The sequence below is a fragment of the Numenius arquata genome, chromosome 2 (genome assembly GCF_964106895.1).
Source record: "Numenius arquata chromosome 2, bNumArq3.hap1.1, whole genome shotgun sequence".
Lineage (NCBI taxonomy): Eukaryota > Metazoa > Chordata > Aves > Charadriiformes > Scolopacidae > Numenius > Numenius arquata.
Genome location: NC_133577.1, coordinates 107,561,055 through 107,575,188, shown reverse-complemented (window position 1 = coordinate 107,575,188; position 14,134 = coordinate 107,561,055). Strand labels below are relative to the sequence as shown.

The 14,134-nt window shown below is 57.1% G+C and overlaps 1 protein-coding gene across 1 annotated transcript; it reads left to right on the top strand.

Annotated features, from left to right (window-relative positions):
- The first annotated feature begins 9,312 nt into the window (after positions 1-9,312).
- FEZF1 (FEZ family zinc finger 1) lies at positions 9,313-11,800 on the top strand. The gene is made up of 4 exons (XM_074169009.1): positions 9,313-10,110; positions 10,303-10,437; positions 10,764-10,896; positions 11,496-11,800. The coding sequence occupies exons 1-4, from the start codon at positions 9,313-9,315 to the stop codon at positions 11,798-11,800; spliced, it is 1,371 nt and encodes a 456-aa protein (XP_074025110.1).
- The last annotated feature ends 2,334 nt before the right edge of the window (positions 11,801-14,134 follow it).

Below are 14,134 nucleotides of genomic sequence, written 5' to 3'. Positions count from 1 at the left end.
CCTTGATAAAGAAAAAAAGCAAACCAAAAACCCCTCACTGGCAGATGAACAGGCAGTTCCCGCTGCCCGTTTTCCTATGCCCTCAATATAAGCTAGAAAGAATTCAAATTTTCATCAGTCAAAATTCACACAAGTTATGAAAAATGCAGCTTTTTTCTGTTTTTTTGTTTTTGTTTTTGTTTTGTGAGAACATGACTAATTCCTGGGTTTGTGCAGACAAAATCAGAAAGAACACGGAAGATACCCAAAGAAGGAAGGAAGGTTGCTGAGGTCCTCGCTGAGCCATGGTGTTATACTTGAGGGGCTTCACTGATGGACTGCTGAGGATTTGCGAGGCTGGTGAGGAGTTTCCCTGCAAGACCAGGCTGTAGGACGTCAGGGATCTGCTGCAAGCACACAGGGCTGCAGGAATTGTGAACAAGAGCTCTAAGGAAAGTTCTTTTCAGCACACTTGGAAGCTCTGCGCAACAGGGACGGGCAAGTTACGCCTCTTGCTGGGGAAAAACCCAAAGTGGCAACTACTGCCTGCGGCAAACCAGCCCCAGTTCCCCCTGTTCTGCAGGGGAGCTGAGGTGAATGCAGCGAAAAGGGAGAAATGGGAGCTGGTGGGGAAGGTTCTTCTCAGCTCCTGGTGCTGTGACAGTGCTCACACAGAGGTGCCCGGGGAGGCCTGGGCTGTGGGCACCAAGGATAAGTATCAAGAGATAAGTACCAATAGGGCCAGGTGGGGCTCTGGCTGAAAGCCAGGCTCGGTGAGGAGTACCCTGTCGTGCCAGTATCTGCAGCCTCAGCCCCAGTCTGGCTGTGGAAGGCAGCGGGGTACGGAGGAAGCCAGGCTACCCAATGTAACACCCAGGTCCCCCAAAAAATAAGGCAGAGAGAGATCAGCGCTGATCAGGCCTAGAGGGAGCTTCTCTCTGCAAAGATCTCCCTGCTTGCCCTCTGCCCCCAACCTTTACCTCCCTGAGACCCTAAGGAGATGCCTGTGGAGGAGACAGTTGTAAACATGTGAAGGCAGGTGTCACCACAGTGGCCCTGCAGTGCCTGATGAGGCCACCTGGTGCAGGGGCATGCCAGCTCCAAGCAGGGCTCTCCTGAGAAGAGGGCATTAGGAAATTTTTAAGGTTCTGAGATGACACAAGGGCAGGAAGCGTTATCAAAACTGGATGCTGTCCCTAGCAAGTCACTGACTGTGTGGGGGGCTGGAGTGGGGAGTAGGAACACTGGGTCAGAAGTGGCTGTCACCAGCAAAGCTCAGGAGATTATGGATCCAACCCTCCTTCAGGAGAGACCAGATGGCAGCCATCCATCTGCCCAGCCCTGGTAGCCAAAAGCCCTGTGGGAAACACACTGGTTTCCCTCATCTCCACTGTGGGCTTGTCATCTGTCCCAAGTTGTCTCCATACAAAGAAGGGTTTTCTGGTAATGCTAATGACTCTTCCTATTCATTTGGACAATTACAGAGTAGGTTATAGTAATTTCACCTGCCAGGGCCTCAAGAAGACTCAGGCCATCATGGTCCTGACTGGCCACACCTGGGACCCCCACCCCACAGCCTCTGCCCGGGGACTCCATCTCAGCTCAGTCCAGGGCTGCCAGTCTCTGCCCCAGCCATGGAGCAGGAGTGCTGGTTTCCAGCTCATGGGCCCTGTTGATCCAGACTTTGACCCATGGATTGACTCCAGACCTGCCTGATCATCACACATATGTCGGTGACATGAACTATGAGTTCCCACCAGCTTTCCCCCTGCTCCAGCCTGCCTTGCTCCCTGGCTGGTGGTGACCTGCTGTGCTGGCCCTGGGGAGTCCCCCTAGCTCCCTGTCCCTTAGGGACCAGTCAACCCTTTCTATGCCCTGATATCACCTTAAAAAAACAAACAAGAACCCAAACAAACAAACAACCCAAAACAAACAAACAAAAAACAAAACAAAAAAACAAACCTATGAATTTTTATGGCTTGAAGTGGGTCTGAGTTACTCAGATCTCATGAGGGCTGATACGTGCACACCCCGTATGTCGAGCACTTTGCCGTACAATTTCATCTGCACGCAGTAAAATCGAAATGAGTAGGAAATAGTAAAAAAAAAAAAAAAAACACACAAGCAAAAAAACCCAAAGATGATGTAACCATGAAGAAGTTACAAGATGTTTGTGATTTCAGGGACGTTAACTCAGACACAAAGTATCTGATAAGTTGTTATTATTGGAGAGGCAGCAGAGCAGACACCACAGGACGGCAGGTCCAGAAATGACAGCACTCCAAAGGTCATTCCGTTTCTTATTAATTCACATATTTTCTTAGTAACCAGATTTGTGAATCTGTGAACCGACGCCGAGCTTGAGAAGGCCACTGAGTATCTGTGTGACAGCTCCGGGGCCGGGCGCCGCCGCCGCCAGCAGCCGCGGCACAGCCCCGCTGACCGGCAGGCAAGGTCCGCCTTTAACATCTTAAGTTACGCGTTTAAAGCCTCCCTACGCTCCCGGAGGTGGGTGCCCGTGGGGGAGAGGCGGGCGTCCTCTCTCGCTGTACGCTCCGGGCTCCAGCGGCTCTCCCGCCGCTCTGTCCCGGGGGGCACAGCCCCACCGCCGCCCCCTCGCAGAAACCGGCGCGGCTGCGGGGGCGGGGGGTGGAGGTGCGGGGGGGGTGGGGTGGGAAGCGCTATAGCGAGTGGGCGAGCGGCCTCCAGGGGGACCGGGAGCTCAACAAAGGCGCCCAGAAGAGAAGCCTCGCTCCTTGGCCCTGGGGACACGGCACCCATTCAACGCTTCCTGGGGTCCTCGGGGGGGATCTCGGGTCAGACCCGGGGTGTTTCCAGGCTGGGGGGGGACGGGGCGGGGGACACACAGAGCTCCCCCTGGGACACACCAAACCCTCGGCGCGGAGGGAGGCCGGGGCATCTCTGCGTGGGCAGCAAGTGCGGCTCCACGAGGGAGGCGGTGTCGGGGGGCGGCTGTGAGGCTGGGGGGCGAGGGGGGGTGCCGAGGGGAGAGGGGGGCTGGTGAGCCGTCCTGTGCAGGGGGTACCCGTTGCGCACCTTCCGAAGGGGTTTGGAATCAAACGTCTGAGTAACAGCCAAGGAGCGCGGAGCAGGCGGCGGGAGCCGCAAGGCAGCGACGGGAGAGTCCCCCGCAGAGGGGGAGCTGGGCTCGTTTTGTGCGAAAGGAACAGGAACTGGGACACACACACCCCCCGTGGGACTCGCAGAGACACTCCAGCCAGCCCGGGCTGCCCAGCGGCATTTTGTTCTAATAGAGACTAAAAAAACCCCAGAAATAATATAAAAAAACCCACCAAACAAACCAACCAACAACAACCCACCAGCGAAGCAAAACACCAAACAACCAAACCCCGAAGTTTTTGAGCTTCGGGACAATACTGTCCCTCCCCGAGGGCTGCTCAGTCGCCCCCCGCGTCCGTGCCCGGGTGGGGGTGCCGGGCGAGCAGCCGTGGGTGGCGGGACGCCCCCTCCGGGCGCCGTCCAGCAGCGGCCGCGGGGCGGCACGGCTCCCGCTTTTGTCCCTATTTTCGTGTTTTTCACTTGGCTTTTCCCCGCCTTTCGGCAGCGGCACGCCGAAAGGGACCCCGCCACGGGAGAGCGGGGTCTTGTCCCGGCTCCGCGGCTGGCAGCCTGTTGATGGCGGCCGCCTTCCCCCCCCGCCGCCGAGGCGAGCCCGGCGCGCTCCGGTGCCGGGAACGCGGCAGACAGGCGCCCACGCAGCCCAGCAGCCCTTCGCTTTGCTCCAGGTTAGCTCCCAATACACTGGGAGAAAATAGAAACAAAAATAAGTTAATTGCTCCTGATCCTGTTCAGGAATCCTAAAAAATAAATAGCTTCCCCGAGCCAAAGAGCGCGAGGCGTTCATTTAGCAGCAACGGGGCTAAACATTTGTTGAACTGGGAAAGGAACAAATGAGAAAGTGTCATTCATGGCTCCAGCTGCCGCTGGCCCCTCCCAGCCACTTTCACCAAGGGCCCTTTGGAGCTGATGACACCGCTGGGTCCCCTCACAGGCGGGCTGATTAGATTAGACGTGATTGCTGCAGTGCACGTTTCGTGGCTGGCACACTTAGACAAATCGCTCGCATGAATTACGGGAGGGCCGGCAGCGCCGCTTTAGAGGGTCACTTGTAATTTCGATTACATGTGATTAAAGGCTTTATACGTGAAAGGGCTTAATTTGCACCCGTTTGGTTTTCGGTTTAGAGGGGTCTGTACGAGTCGTACTGTACTGTCAAACTTTGTTTTACCTCCGGGAACACTTGTGTTTGGCGGGTCAGTGTCAACTGTTTTTCTTTTGTGACGGATTCGATTAAAAATAGCAAGACTTTATTCTTTTCCCTGCGGTGGAACTGCCAGAGAGGGATGCCGACACGCACTCACTGTATGGGGAGACTATCCGTAGTCTCAGAAGGTGTATTCACCATATATATATGTATATATATATATATATTATTCCCCCATCCCCGGAGAAAATGTCAGTGGAGAAAACGCCGAAGTGTTACCGCTTAAACCAACCCGACCAAGCCCAAGCGCCTTCCCCTGCGCTCCTGAAGCAGCGTGGCCACCGTGGAGCCCGCGGCTACTGCCCGCAGCGCCCGGGCTCCGCTGCCGCCCTCGCCTCGCCGGGGCCGGGGCCGGGCCGGGGCCGGGGAGCCCCGTCCCCCGTCCCAGCAGCCGGCCGGGCAGCGGCGGCAGCGGGTTCCCGCCGAAAAGGACGGCGGCGCTGGATCTCCCCCAACGCCGGCTGATCAAGGGGGGCGGCAGCTGGCCCACCGTCCTGGTGACGCCGGGGCTGGCTTCACCCCGCTTTAACGATTTCCCCTGTTTGTGTTCTGGCTTCCCTTCGAAAGGCAGCAAACAAACATGCCCCGAGTGGGCACGGACAGCGAGCCCGGGGGCTAATCCCGGGTTTGAAGGAGCCAGGGTCAATGCGCTGGGCTGCCGCGGGGGCTGCGGGCTCAGACGCGGCGCACGGCGGCGGCGGCGGAGCTGAGGAGCAGAGGGAGCTCCGCACCCATGTCGGGGACAAATCGCCTCTTCGGAAAGCCGGCGGCTCGGGAGGGGACGGCGAGGGCCGGGATTTACTGAGAGCAAACCCCAGCTTTTGCAGCGGACCTCGACGGTGGCACTAGTAATGACGATTATTACAATAACAGTTATCGGGCTCTGACCAGGCGGCGTCGAGTCCGCCCGTGCCGTGGCCAGAAGTATTTTCCGTAACCTGCCGGGTCCCCCCCCCCGTTAAGCTCTCCCAGACAGACCGCCCCGGAGCCCGGCCGCTCGGCGTCTCCCCTTCCCCGGCCGTGGGGAGCAGACTCGGAGCCCACGGAGGGGCCTCGCTGCGAGATGCAGCCCGCGCGGGCGGGAGGGCTGCGGTAAAACACTTCCAGGAAAAGATTAATACACGCAACAGAAGGTTAGCGGAGTTATTATCCTTTTCAATTCATTTTTTACTTAAAAACGCAATGGAATTATTCGTTTTATTAAGGAGGAAGAAATTAAAGATTAGGCTTTAGGCGGTATTTTACCTCCCTCTAATCGCCTCTGGGATCGGATTGGAGTAATCCTGACGACGAGATGAATTCGCCGGTGACTCGGATTCCGAGTGCATGTAGAGATACGTTATGATAATAACGCAAGTGAGCAATATCAAGAACATGGCTTAGGAGCGAATGAAACACAAAACCGATTACGGGGAAAAAGAGAACAGCAGCAATCCCGGGCAGAATACGAAATCAACTGGAATCAAAACTTTTGCCCTTAATTCCTCCGAAGGTTTGTAACTCTGGGAGGCCGGCGGGCCCGCTCCTTCCCCCGCCGGCTCCTTCTGCCGGGACCCGGTACGTGCCGCCAGCCTGGAGAGAGAGGTCCGGAACCGGGGAGGGGGAGGCGGTCCTGCTCCCAGCCCGCCGTGCCCCTTCAAAAAACAAACCGGCCAAGAGGTTACTTTTCGCCACCACCAGAGTCTGTAAATCTCTCTACCTCGGGGAAAAAAAAAAAAAAAAATTAAAAACAAAACAAACAAGCAAACAAAAAAGACCCCACAACCCCAAACAAACAAACAAACGAAAAAAACCCAAATTCCCTGCAAGGACAAGCAGGACCGCAGGATATTCGCAGCTCGGCAGATACGTGATACCGCTAAACAGATGCGCTCCGAGAGCAAGGCGAAGCTAAGTCCGGGACAGGACTACTAAAATGTATCGGCATTGGTTTTAATAAATCTATCTATATTGCGGGCAACTCCAGCACGAGCAAGGCTCCAGCTCTGAGATGGAAGAGAATGGCTTCCAAAAAAAAAAAAAAAAAAATTTTTAAAAAATTGGCTTTTAGATTGCAATTTAATAATCAGCCACGAATATGAGTTTTAGTGTGCGGTACAGAAAGAAAGTGCGGCATAGCCATAAAGAAGTAACGAATAATAAAGCTCCCGCTTCTCCAAGTGTGTATCAGAATTGAGGAGGCCAGTATAATTGTAATGGCAGAGCTGTAATTGCTGCTTTGGGATATTTATCCTGCTCAAATGACACTACATATTTTACTTTCAAACACATGTCAAAAAGTCAATCCCAAAAAGACCAGTTAAGAGCAAGCTGTTAACATATTAAGTATATGGGATTTGAAGCCTCTAAAACCCACTCAACAATAATTCCCTTCTTCAGCACCAATCAAGAGGAAATTTGCCTAGATTGAATTAAATGTAAATTGCTCTGAAGGAGGAAACTCTCCTCTGGCAGGCATAAAATAAGCGGCAGACACCGACACCCCGGAGAAGCGGGAACCCCGGGGCAGCTGCCCCGCACGGCGCTGGGGGGACACGGTTCCGGCCCCCCCTCTTCCCCCCGGGTCCCCGCGGTCCCCCCTTTCCCTCCCCTCCCCACTCCCCGGGTCGGTGACACCGGCCGAGCGGGGGCTGGCGGTGCCGGTGCGGGCAGCAGCAGGTAAGAGGCGGGCGGCTGTGGGAACCCGATCCGGGGCGGCAATTACGGTCTTAACGCCGCGACCCATCTGCCGGGGGGGAGGTGACCCCCCCAGCCCGGCCGAGGGAAAACAGGGAGCGGGGCTGGAGCAGAGCACCGCGGCGGAGACTCCGGCACGGCTCGGGCCCTTCCTCCGCCCCAGTCTTGTCCCCATGGCTGTGTCCATCCAGGGGTCAGTCCCAGGCGCCCCGGGGCACCGAAGGGACGGGGCGGACACGGAGGTCGCAGGACGTGCGGGGCGCATCCCCGGCGGGGACGGATGCCAGGGCCTCCGCCTGCCGACAGACGCCTGTCCCGGGAACTGGGGGGCATCTCTTCCTCCGTCCCCCGCCGCTCCCGGCTGCCGAGGTACCGTCGTGCAACAGCCGCTGCCTCGTCCTCCTCAAACGGGGCCGCGGTGACCGACCCAGGGCGGCATCGCCCCGGTCGAGGGCAAGGATGCCTCCCTCCATCCGTCCCTCCATCGCTGTCTCCCCAGGGCCCCAGCTCTTCCTCCCTGCTCCCGCTTCCCCGCAAGCGGATTGTCCTGGGCCGGGGGACACACAGCACGTTGCAGGCCCCCCAGCTGGTACCCGGGCAGCGAGAGCCGGGCCTCCCTGCCTCGCTGGAGTCTTCTCTCTCCTAGCAAAAGCCAGGACCCACTTCCTCCCTCACCCGGCCCCGGAGAAGGGCAGTGCTGGGCCGCAGGAGTGGAGGCGGCCCCGTGGGCCTCTCCGCCGGAGAAAGCGCCCGTCTCTGGTCCCCGGTGCCGCGCCGGCTCCCGGGGCGGGGGGTGGGGAGAGTGGAGGGGCCCATGGGTGCTCCCGGAGATTTCGGAGGCGGCCTCCGATTCACCAGCCGAGTGAACCCCAGGCCGGCGGGAGGAACGGGAGCTTGTTCTGACCCCGAGCCATCGTCTGGAGGTGGCGGTGGGACAGGGGGTGAATACAGAAAGCCCCTTGCCCACCGCTGTCCCTCTCCTCTCCCCGACCCCCTGCTTCGCTGGAACTACAAACACCCGGGGCGCTGGAGCTGCTCGTCCGGAGCAGGGCGGCCAAGCTTCACCTAAACACATGGGGAGGGCATCTGTTTAGGTGTACAGATGCTTATAAGCAGTGTGTGTGCTGTGTGCTTCTTCGTGTATCTATACCAACTCTGAGTTTCCGGTATTTGTGTTGTGCGTGTATTATTTACGGTCAGAGTAGCTATACCTTGCGTGTATGCAGGCTACTTTATATATTATATATTAAAAAACCCGTAAAGCTTCAGATTTAAGAGGCACTCCCTCTTCCTACCTCCTTTTCCTTCTCTTCCCCAGCCCCAGGTTTCGATTCACCCTTTTGCTCACAAGCACTCGTCGGATTTGCCCCGGGTGGTTCCCGCATACCCCTGCGTTGCTCTCGCCGTCTGCTTGTCGCAAGTTCCCCGCTCGCTTGTTTACTGTATTTTCCAAAAGCTCATCGCCACCTGACCTTGCTCTTAAAAGCGGTGAGCAGACCAGGAGCAGTCACAGGACTAGAGCAGCCATCTCCTTCCTTCCCTCCCTCAGACACACACACACCCCCCCACACACCCACGCACAACGAGAGCTCGGGCTGGAAAGTGGCAAGGAAATAAACAGCTTCCCCTCCAGCCGCTTCTTCTGCAGCACCTCGTTTGACAAATACCCTGGCGCTTGCCCTTGAATTGGGTTTCACATCCCTATTTAGCACTTGGACAATGATTTTAGATGATGTCACTTAAAGCCAAACAAGAAAATTGATCTCGGATTTGCTCGGCCTCTAAAGCCTGGTTAAGCAGATTGCAAATAATAATAATAATAAAAAAGAAAGAGAGAGAGAGAGAGAGGGAGGCAGAGGGGAGAGAGGCGAGAAGGAGGGAGAGACGCCTCCTTCCCTGGGCGGGGGAGGCGCGGGCGCCAATGAAAAGTAGCCGCTTACTGGGGGGGGGAAAACTTTTCCTGTTGACTGTTGGAAGCGAATTGAGCAATTATCTAGTTTACCTTCTCCTCTTGGAAGTTAACGATTGGCGAGATCTTGGCTGCGTTATTGACACAACACTTTCTATTGATAGAAATAAGTAGCGATTGTCCCGAGTCATTGGTGCGCCAAAGTAAACCGTGATGGGCTGGCATGAGTCCACTGGACTGAGAAGGCTGGTTCCGCCGGCGGAGGCTGTGGTGATGGTGGCGGCGGCGATGCTGGTCTCCCTCCTCGCAGATCAGTGACAAGAAAAGGGGCAGAGAGAGTGAAAGAGAGAGAGGGGAGAGGAGGAAAAAAAAAAAAAAAAAAAAAAAAAAAAGAGGCGTCTACCAAAGCGGCTCAAACCGGGCGAACAAATGCAATCCAGCCATGGACAATAGTGGCCACCACACGGCGACCAAAATCCTAGCGACTCCTCCGGCCAGAGAAAGCCTGTCTGCCAGGAGCAACATGATCAGCACGCCCAAGCCCCTCGCCTTCTCCATTGAGCGCATCATGGCGCGGACGCCAGAGCCCCGCTCCATCCCCGTCCCGCAGCTCCTCCACGGCTCCGTGGCCAAAGGCGACCCCAAGCACCCGCTGCACCTCAACTCCTCCATCCCCTGCATGATCCCCTTTGTCCCGGTGGCGTACGACCCCCTGCCCAAAGCGGCGGTGGCCGGAGCGGAACCCAGGAAGGCTCATTTAGACTCCTCTTCCTCGCCCTCCTTTAGCTGCGGCGATCTCTTGAACTGTGCCCTGAGCTTGAAAGGAGATTTCCCCCGCGATGCCCTGCCCTTGCAGCAGTACAAACTGGTAAGACCCCGAGTGGTCAATCACTCCTCCTTCCACGCCATGGGAGCCCTGTGCTATTTCAACCGAGGCGACAGCCCTTGTCACCCGTCCTCCAGTGTCAACATCCACCCGGTGGCTTCTTATTTCCTCAGCTCCCCCCTGCACCCGCAGCCCAAGGCTTACCTGGCGGAGCGGAACAAGCTGGTGCTGCCGGCGGTGGAGAAGTACCCGGCGGGGGTAGCCTTCAAGGACTTGTCGCAGGCTCAGCTGCAGCACTACATGAAAGAAAGCGCTCAGCTCCTCTCGGAAAAAATCGCCTACAAGACCTCGGAGTTCAGCCGCGGCTCCCCGAGCAGCAAGCCCAAAGTTTTCACGTGTGAAGTTTGTGGAAAGGCAAGTAGAGCCGCAGCCCGACTCCCTTCCCCCTGCCTCCCCAGCCTCCTACCCCCCTCCCTCCGGCCGCCGGGTTGTCGCTCGTTCCCTCGCTTGCTTGATTTTTAAACGACGGCGTCCCCTCGGCGCTCTCCTCTTCTAATCGCAAGTTTTACTTTTATTTTTTTTTTTTTGTCTGATTTCACTCTCAAGGTATTTAATGCACATTATAACTTAACGCGCCATATGCCGGTGCACACGGGAGCCAGACCCTTTGTTTGCAAAGTTTGCGGGAAGGGCTTCAGACAGGCGAGCACGCTTTGCCGGCACAAGATCATCCACACCCAGGTGAGCCTCCATCCCTCCTTCTCTCCTTCTCTCCCTTCCTCCCTCTCTCCCTCCCGCCCCGAGACCCCTCCGCTCAGGCTTTTTGGGGAGCCCGCCGTTGTCCGGCCGCTCCGAGGCAGCGGCGCGGTGCGGGGGGCGGCCCGGCCGGAGCCGCAGACGCGGGGGGGAATTTCGTTTGCCCCAAGCGCGGTGGGGTACCGCGGGGTGCCCCGCTCCCGGCGATGGGGAGCCGCCAGCTTACCCAGAAACCCTGCAGACCATCACGCAAGCCCTACAGACCACCGCACAACCCAACAAGCCCTGACTTGGCGTTTGTTTCCCACCAGGAAAAGCCACACAAGTGCAACCAGTGCGGCAAAGCCTTTAACCGGAGCTCGACCCTGAACACGCACACGCGAATACACGCCGGCTACAAACCTTTCGTCTGTGAATTTTGCGGCAAAGGATTTCACCAGAAAGGTACCGGTCCCCACCGCCCTCTCCCTTGCTCCCCCCCGCCCCAGACGAGGTCAAGCGTCGGGACCATTTGTGACGGGGAGGGTGGCGGGAAAGAGTTGATTTGGGGTTTAATTTCTGTTATTAGAAATTTAGGTTAATTTTAAGTATCGCTAGCCCCGGCACATTTCCTACGGCACAGCCCAAGGAATGGGGCAGGGCTTTCGTTTTGGGGGGGACCTTCCCGCGAGCAGCGCCCGTTTTCCGCGCAGCGCTGCGCGCAGCTCCCAGCGCAGTTCGGCAAACGAGTTCGCCGCCTTTTTTCCCCTCCGAGCGCAGGAGTTTGGTTAGTTTTTCTCCCCTTGTTGCTGGGAAGGCTGAAGCCAGGGGTTTTATTTCTGCGACTGGTGTGATTTTGGTTTATTCGATAGTTTCCTTCTGGTCTGTCAAAGGAAGAGCCGCGGGAAGGACGGGGAGAAGGCGGGTGTTCGCTAAGAGACCGGCGGTCGTTTTTCGGCTAAAGCCGAAAGGGATGGGGACGGGATCTGGGGATTATTTTTCTCCTCTTTGCAGCGCCCAGTTCTCAGCCCCAGGTCCCTTCGCCCTTCTTGTCTCCTTCCCAGGCAATTACAAAAACCACAAGCTGACTCACAGCGGGGAGAAGCAGTTCAAGTGCAATATCTGCAACAAGGCTTTCCACCAGGTGTACAACCTGACCTTCCACATGCACACCCACAACGACAAGAAGCCCTTCACCTGCCCCACCTGCGGCAAGGGCTTCTGCAGGAACTTTGACCTCAAGAAGCACGTCCGCAAGCTGCACGACAGCGCCCTGGGACTGCCCCGGCCCCCCGCCGAGCTGGGGGGGCCCGACCAGCCGCCCCCCCCCGGGCCGCTGCTGCAGGGCCCGCCGCCGCTCCAGCCCTGAGGGGCGGCCGCGGCGGGGGGCTCCCGCCGCCCCCCGCCCGCCTCTTTGCATGCACCTGTTAAGCGGTTTTTGTGTATTATGCTCTATATCGCCACTAACGTTTATGGGACTGACTGTTTCCTCTTTTTTTTTTTTTTTTCATTTTTTTCGTTCGTTTTTTAAAAGACACTATTTTTTTGTTGTTGTTGTTGTTGCATCTCAGGTGGAGAGATGGTTTAAAAAAAAAAAAAAAAAGGAAGAAAGAAAGAAGAAAAAGCGCCAAGCTAATTTCCGCTGTATTTATTTGGGATCTGTATTACCCGAGCCGGGAACGCTGCACCACTTTAATTATTTCGATGTATATATATATTCCCATTGTGTCGATCCCGCCCTGCCTCCGCTGCCTGCTGGTTATTCCCCCCCCACCCCCACCTTCTTGGTTTCCTCCTCTCCCTTTCCCCTCCCTGAATATCGTATCTATATGGACAGAGCTGGTTCGCTATGTACGGATTTGAATTTCGGTTTGATTCTTGCACGTGGAAAAAAAAAAAAAGAAAAAAAGAAAAAGAATTCGTTGGACTGGTGGAAATAAATACGCGAACACGAGTGGCGGCGGCGGCGGGGGCTGCGGCTCGGCCGGGCGGGCGGGGAGCGCGGCGCTGGCTCTGCCTAACGGCAAACCTCCTCCGCTCCCTTGCCAAAACACTGAAACAACCGCTAAAGACTTTAATTAAGAGGGGTAATTAGTTCGGATTGATCAAAGCCGGGTTGTTATGTTATTAGCTGCTCAGCAGACTCTGCCAAGCCGAGTCTTGAAAGCGGAGCCCGCTCGTCGGTGGGCGCCGGAGGAGTGGCGGGAGGGGGTGGCTGGGTTTGTTACACACCCCCACCAACCCCGGGGTAACGGAAACAGGCCTGAAAAACGGGTGCCGCCCCCTGGGAAGGGCAGACGTACCCGCTCATCCCCCGGGCTCGGGGGTCCTCTCTGGGCAAGGGGGCAGGGCTTGAGGTCGGCGGCGCCGGGGGGGAAGTCTGGGGAGGAGCGCAGGGAACCTGGCGGGCACCGGGGGCATGCCCCGCTCCCGGGGGACCTGGCAGTCACCTCTGCCGGACCACTCGGGAGCGGGTGATTTGGTCCCGCGGGGCATCCCTGCTCTTTCCTAAGTTTTACAGCATCTGGGGTCCTCCGTGGGTTTTGGCTGTACGGGAAGGGTCGCGATAGTGATAAACCCGCTTAAAGCGTTACATCCAGGAGGGGGATACCCCTTTGCAGGCGGCGCTCCCGCCCCGCCCCTCGCCCCTGTCCCCCCCCCCCCACCCCCGGCTGCCCCTCTTAGCGGTGTTGGCAACCAGCAGCCTTTAAGTTTTTTAAGTTTAGGCCGGCGGCACTTGTCTTACCGTGTGCCGTTCAAGGTGGCTGAGAGGGGAAGGGAGCCTTTCTCCATTCCCGCATCTCGGGTTACTGAGGGAATCTGCCGATGGGGCGACTGGAGTTGTAAAAAGCAAAGCAACGGGTCGGAGCTGCAGCTCAGCCAGCCCCCCCCACCCCCGCGGCACCCCGGCAGGGCTCAGCCCCTCTCCGAGCCCGGGGGACCCCAAGGGACGCGCCGGTTCCCTCCCGGCGAAAAGTAGCCCGGAGCCCGGCTGGTGATTCGGATGGGGGGACTTCAGCGCTTGGGAGATCTCTGGGAAACGGGGTGGGGGGAGACACGCTCCCCGCTTTTCCAGGCTGATTTGCAGCGGCAGGAGCAGGCGTGGACGGCGGAGGGAGAGGGATGCGGGTGAGCAGCTGAAGTGACCCCGGGCAAACCGAGAGGCGGGCTGGGAAGGGACAGAGAGGAGAGGGTCCTGCAGAGCCGGGGGGAAAAGCTGGGTTTCCCCTGACGACCAGTCCCCGGGCTCTGCCCGGCTCCCGAGGAGAGGAGAAGGTCATTCAGCCTTCAACAGGGATAAACTCCTTCCCAAACTGATGACTGCAGTGCATCCCTGGTTCCTCTTCTTCCCTTGCTTGCCAAAGGTAAACTTTTGCAACATGTAAAGAAAGGTAAGATGTCCCCAAGATCCCACTGTGACAGCGGGGCTAGTGATAGTAGAGTCTCACAAACTGTACTGAACTAATCTTAAGAAATGTCCTTGATGTGGGTGTGCTGTTTCTGTGAGCCCCTGCTTGGGTGAAATAAATCGAAGCAGAAGTCCAACTTGCTTTTCTTATTGCTCAGCAAGTGTGATAGTACAACTAGCTTGGCAAGACGCTAAGTACCTTCATTTTATAACTCTCTTAAACAGTTCAAAACTAACCAAGCACTGCAGGTGTACTGGAACAGTCACAAAAAGTATTTATATCACGACGAAAGG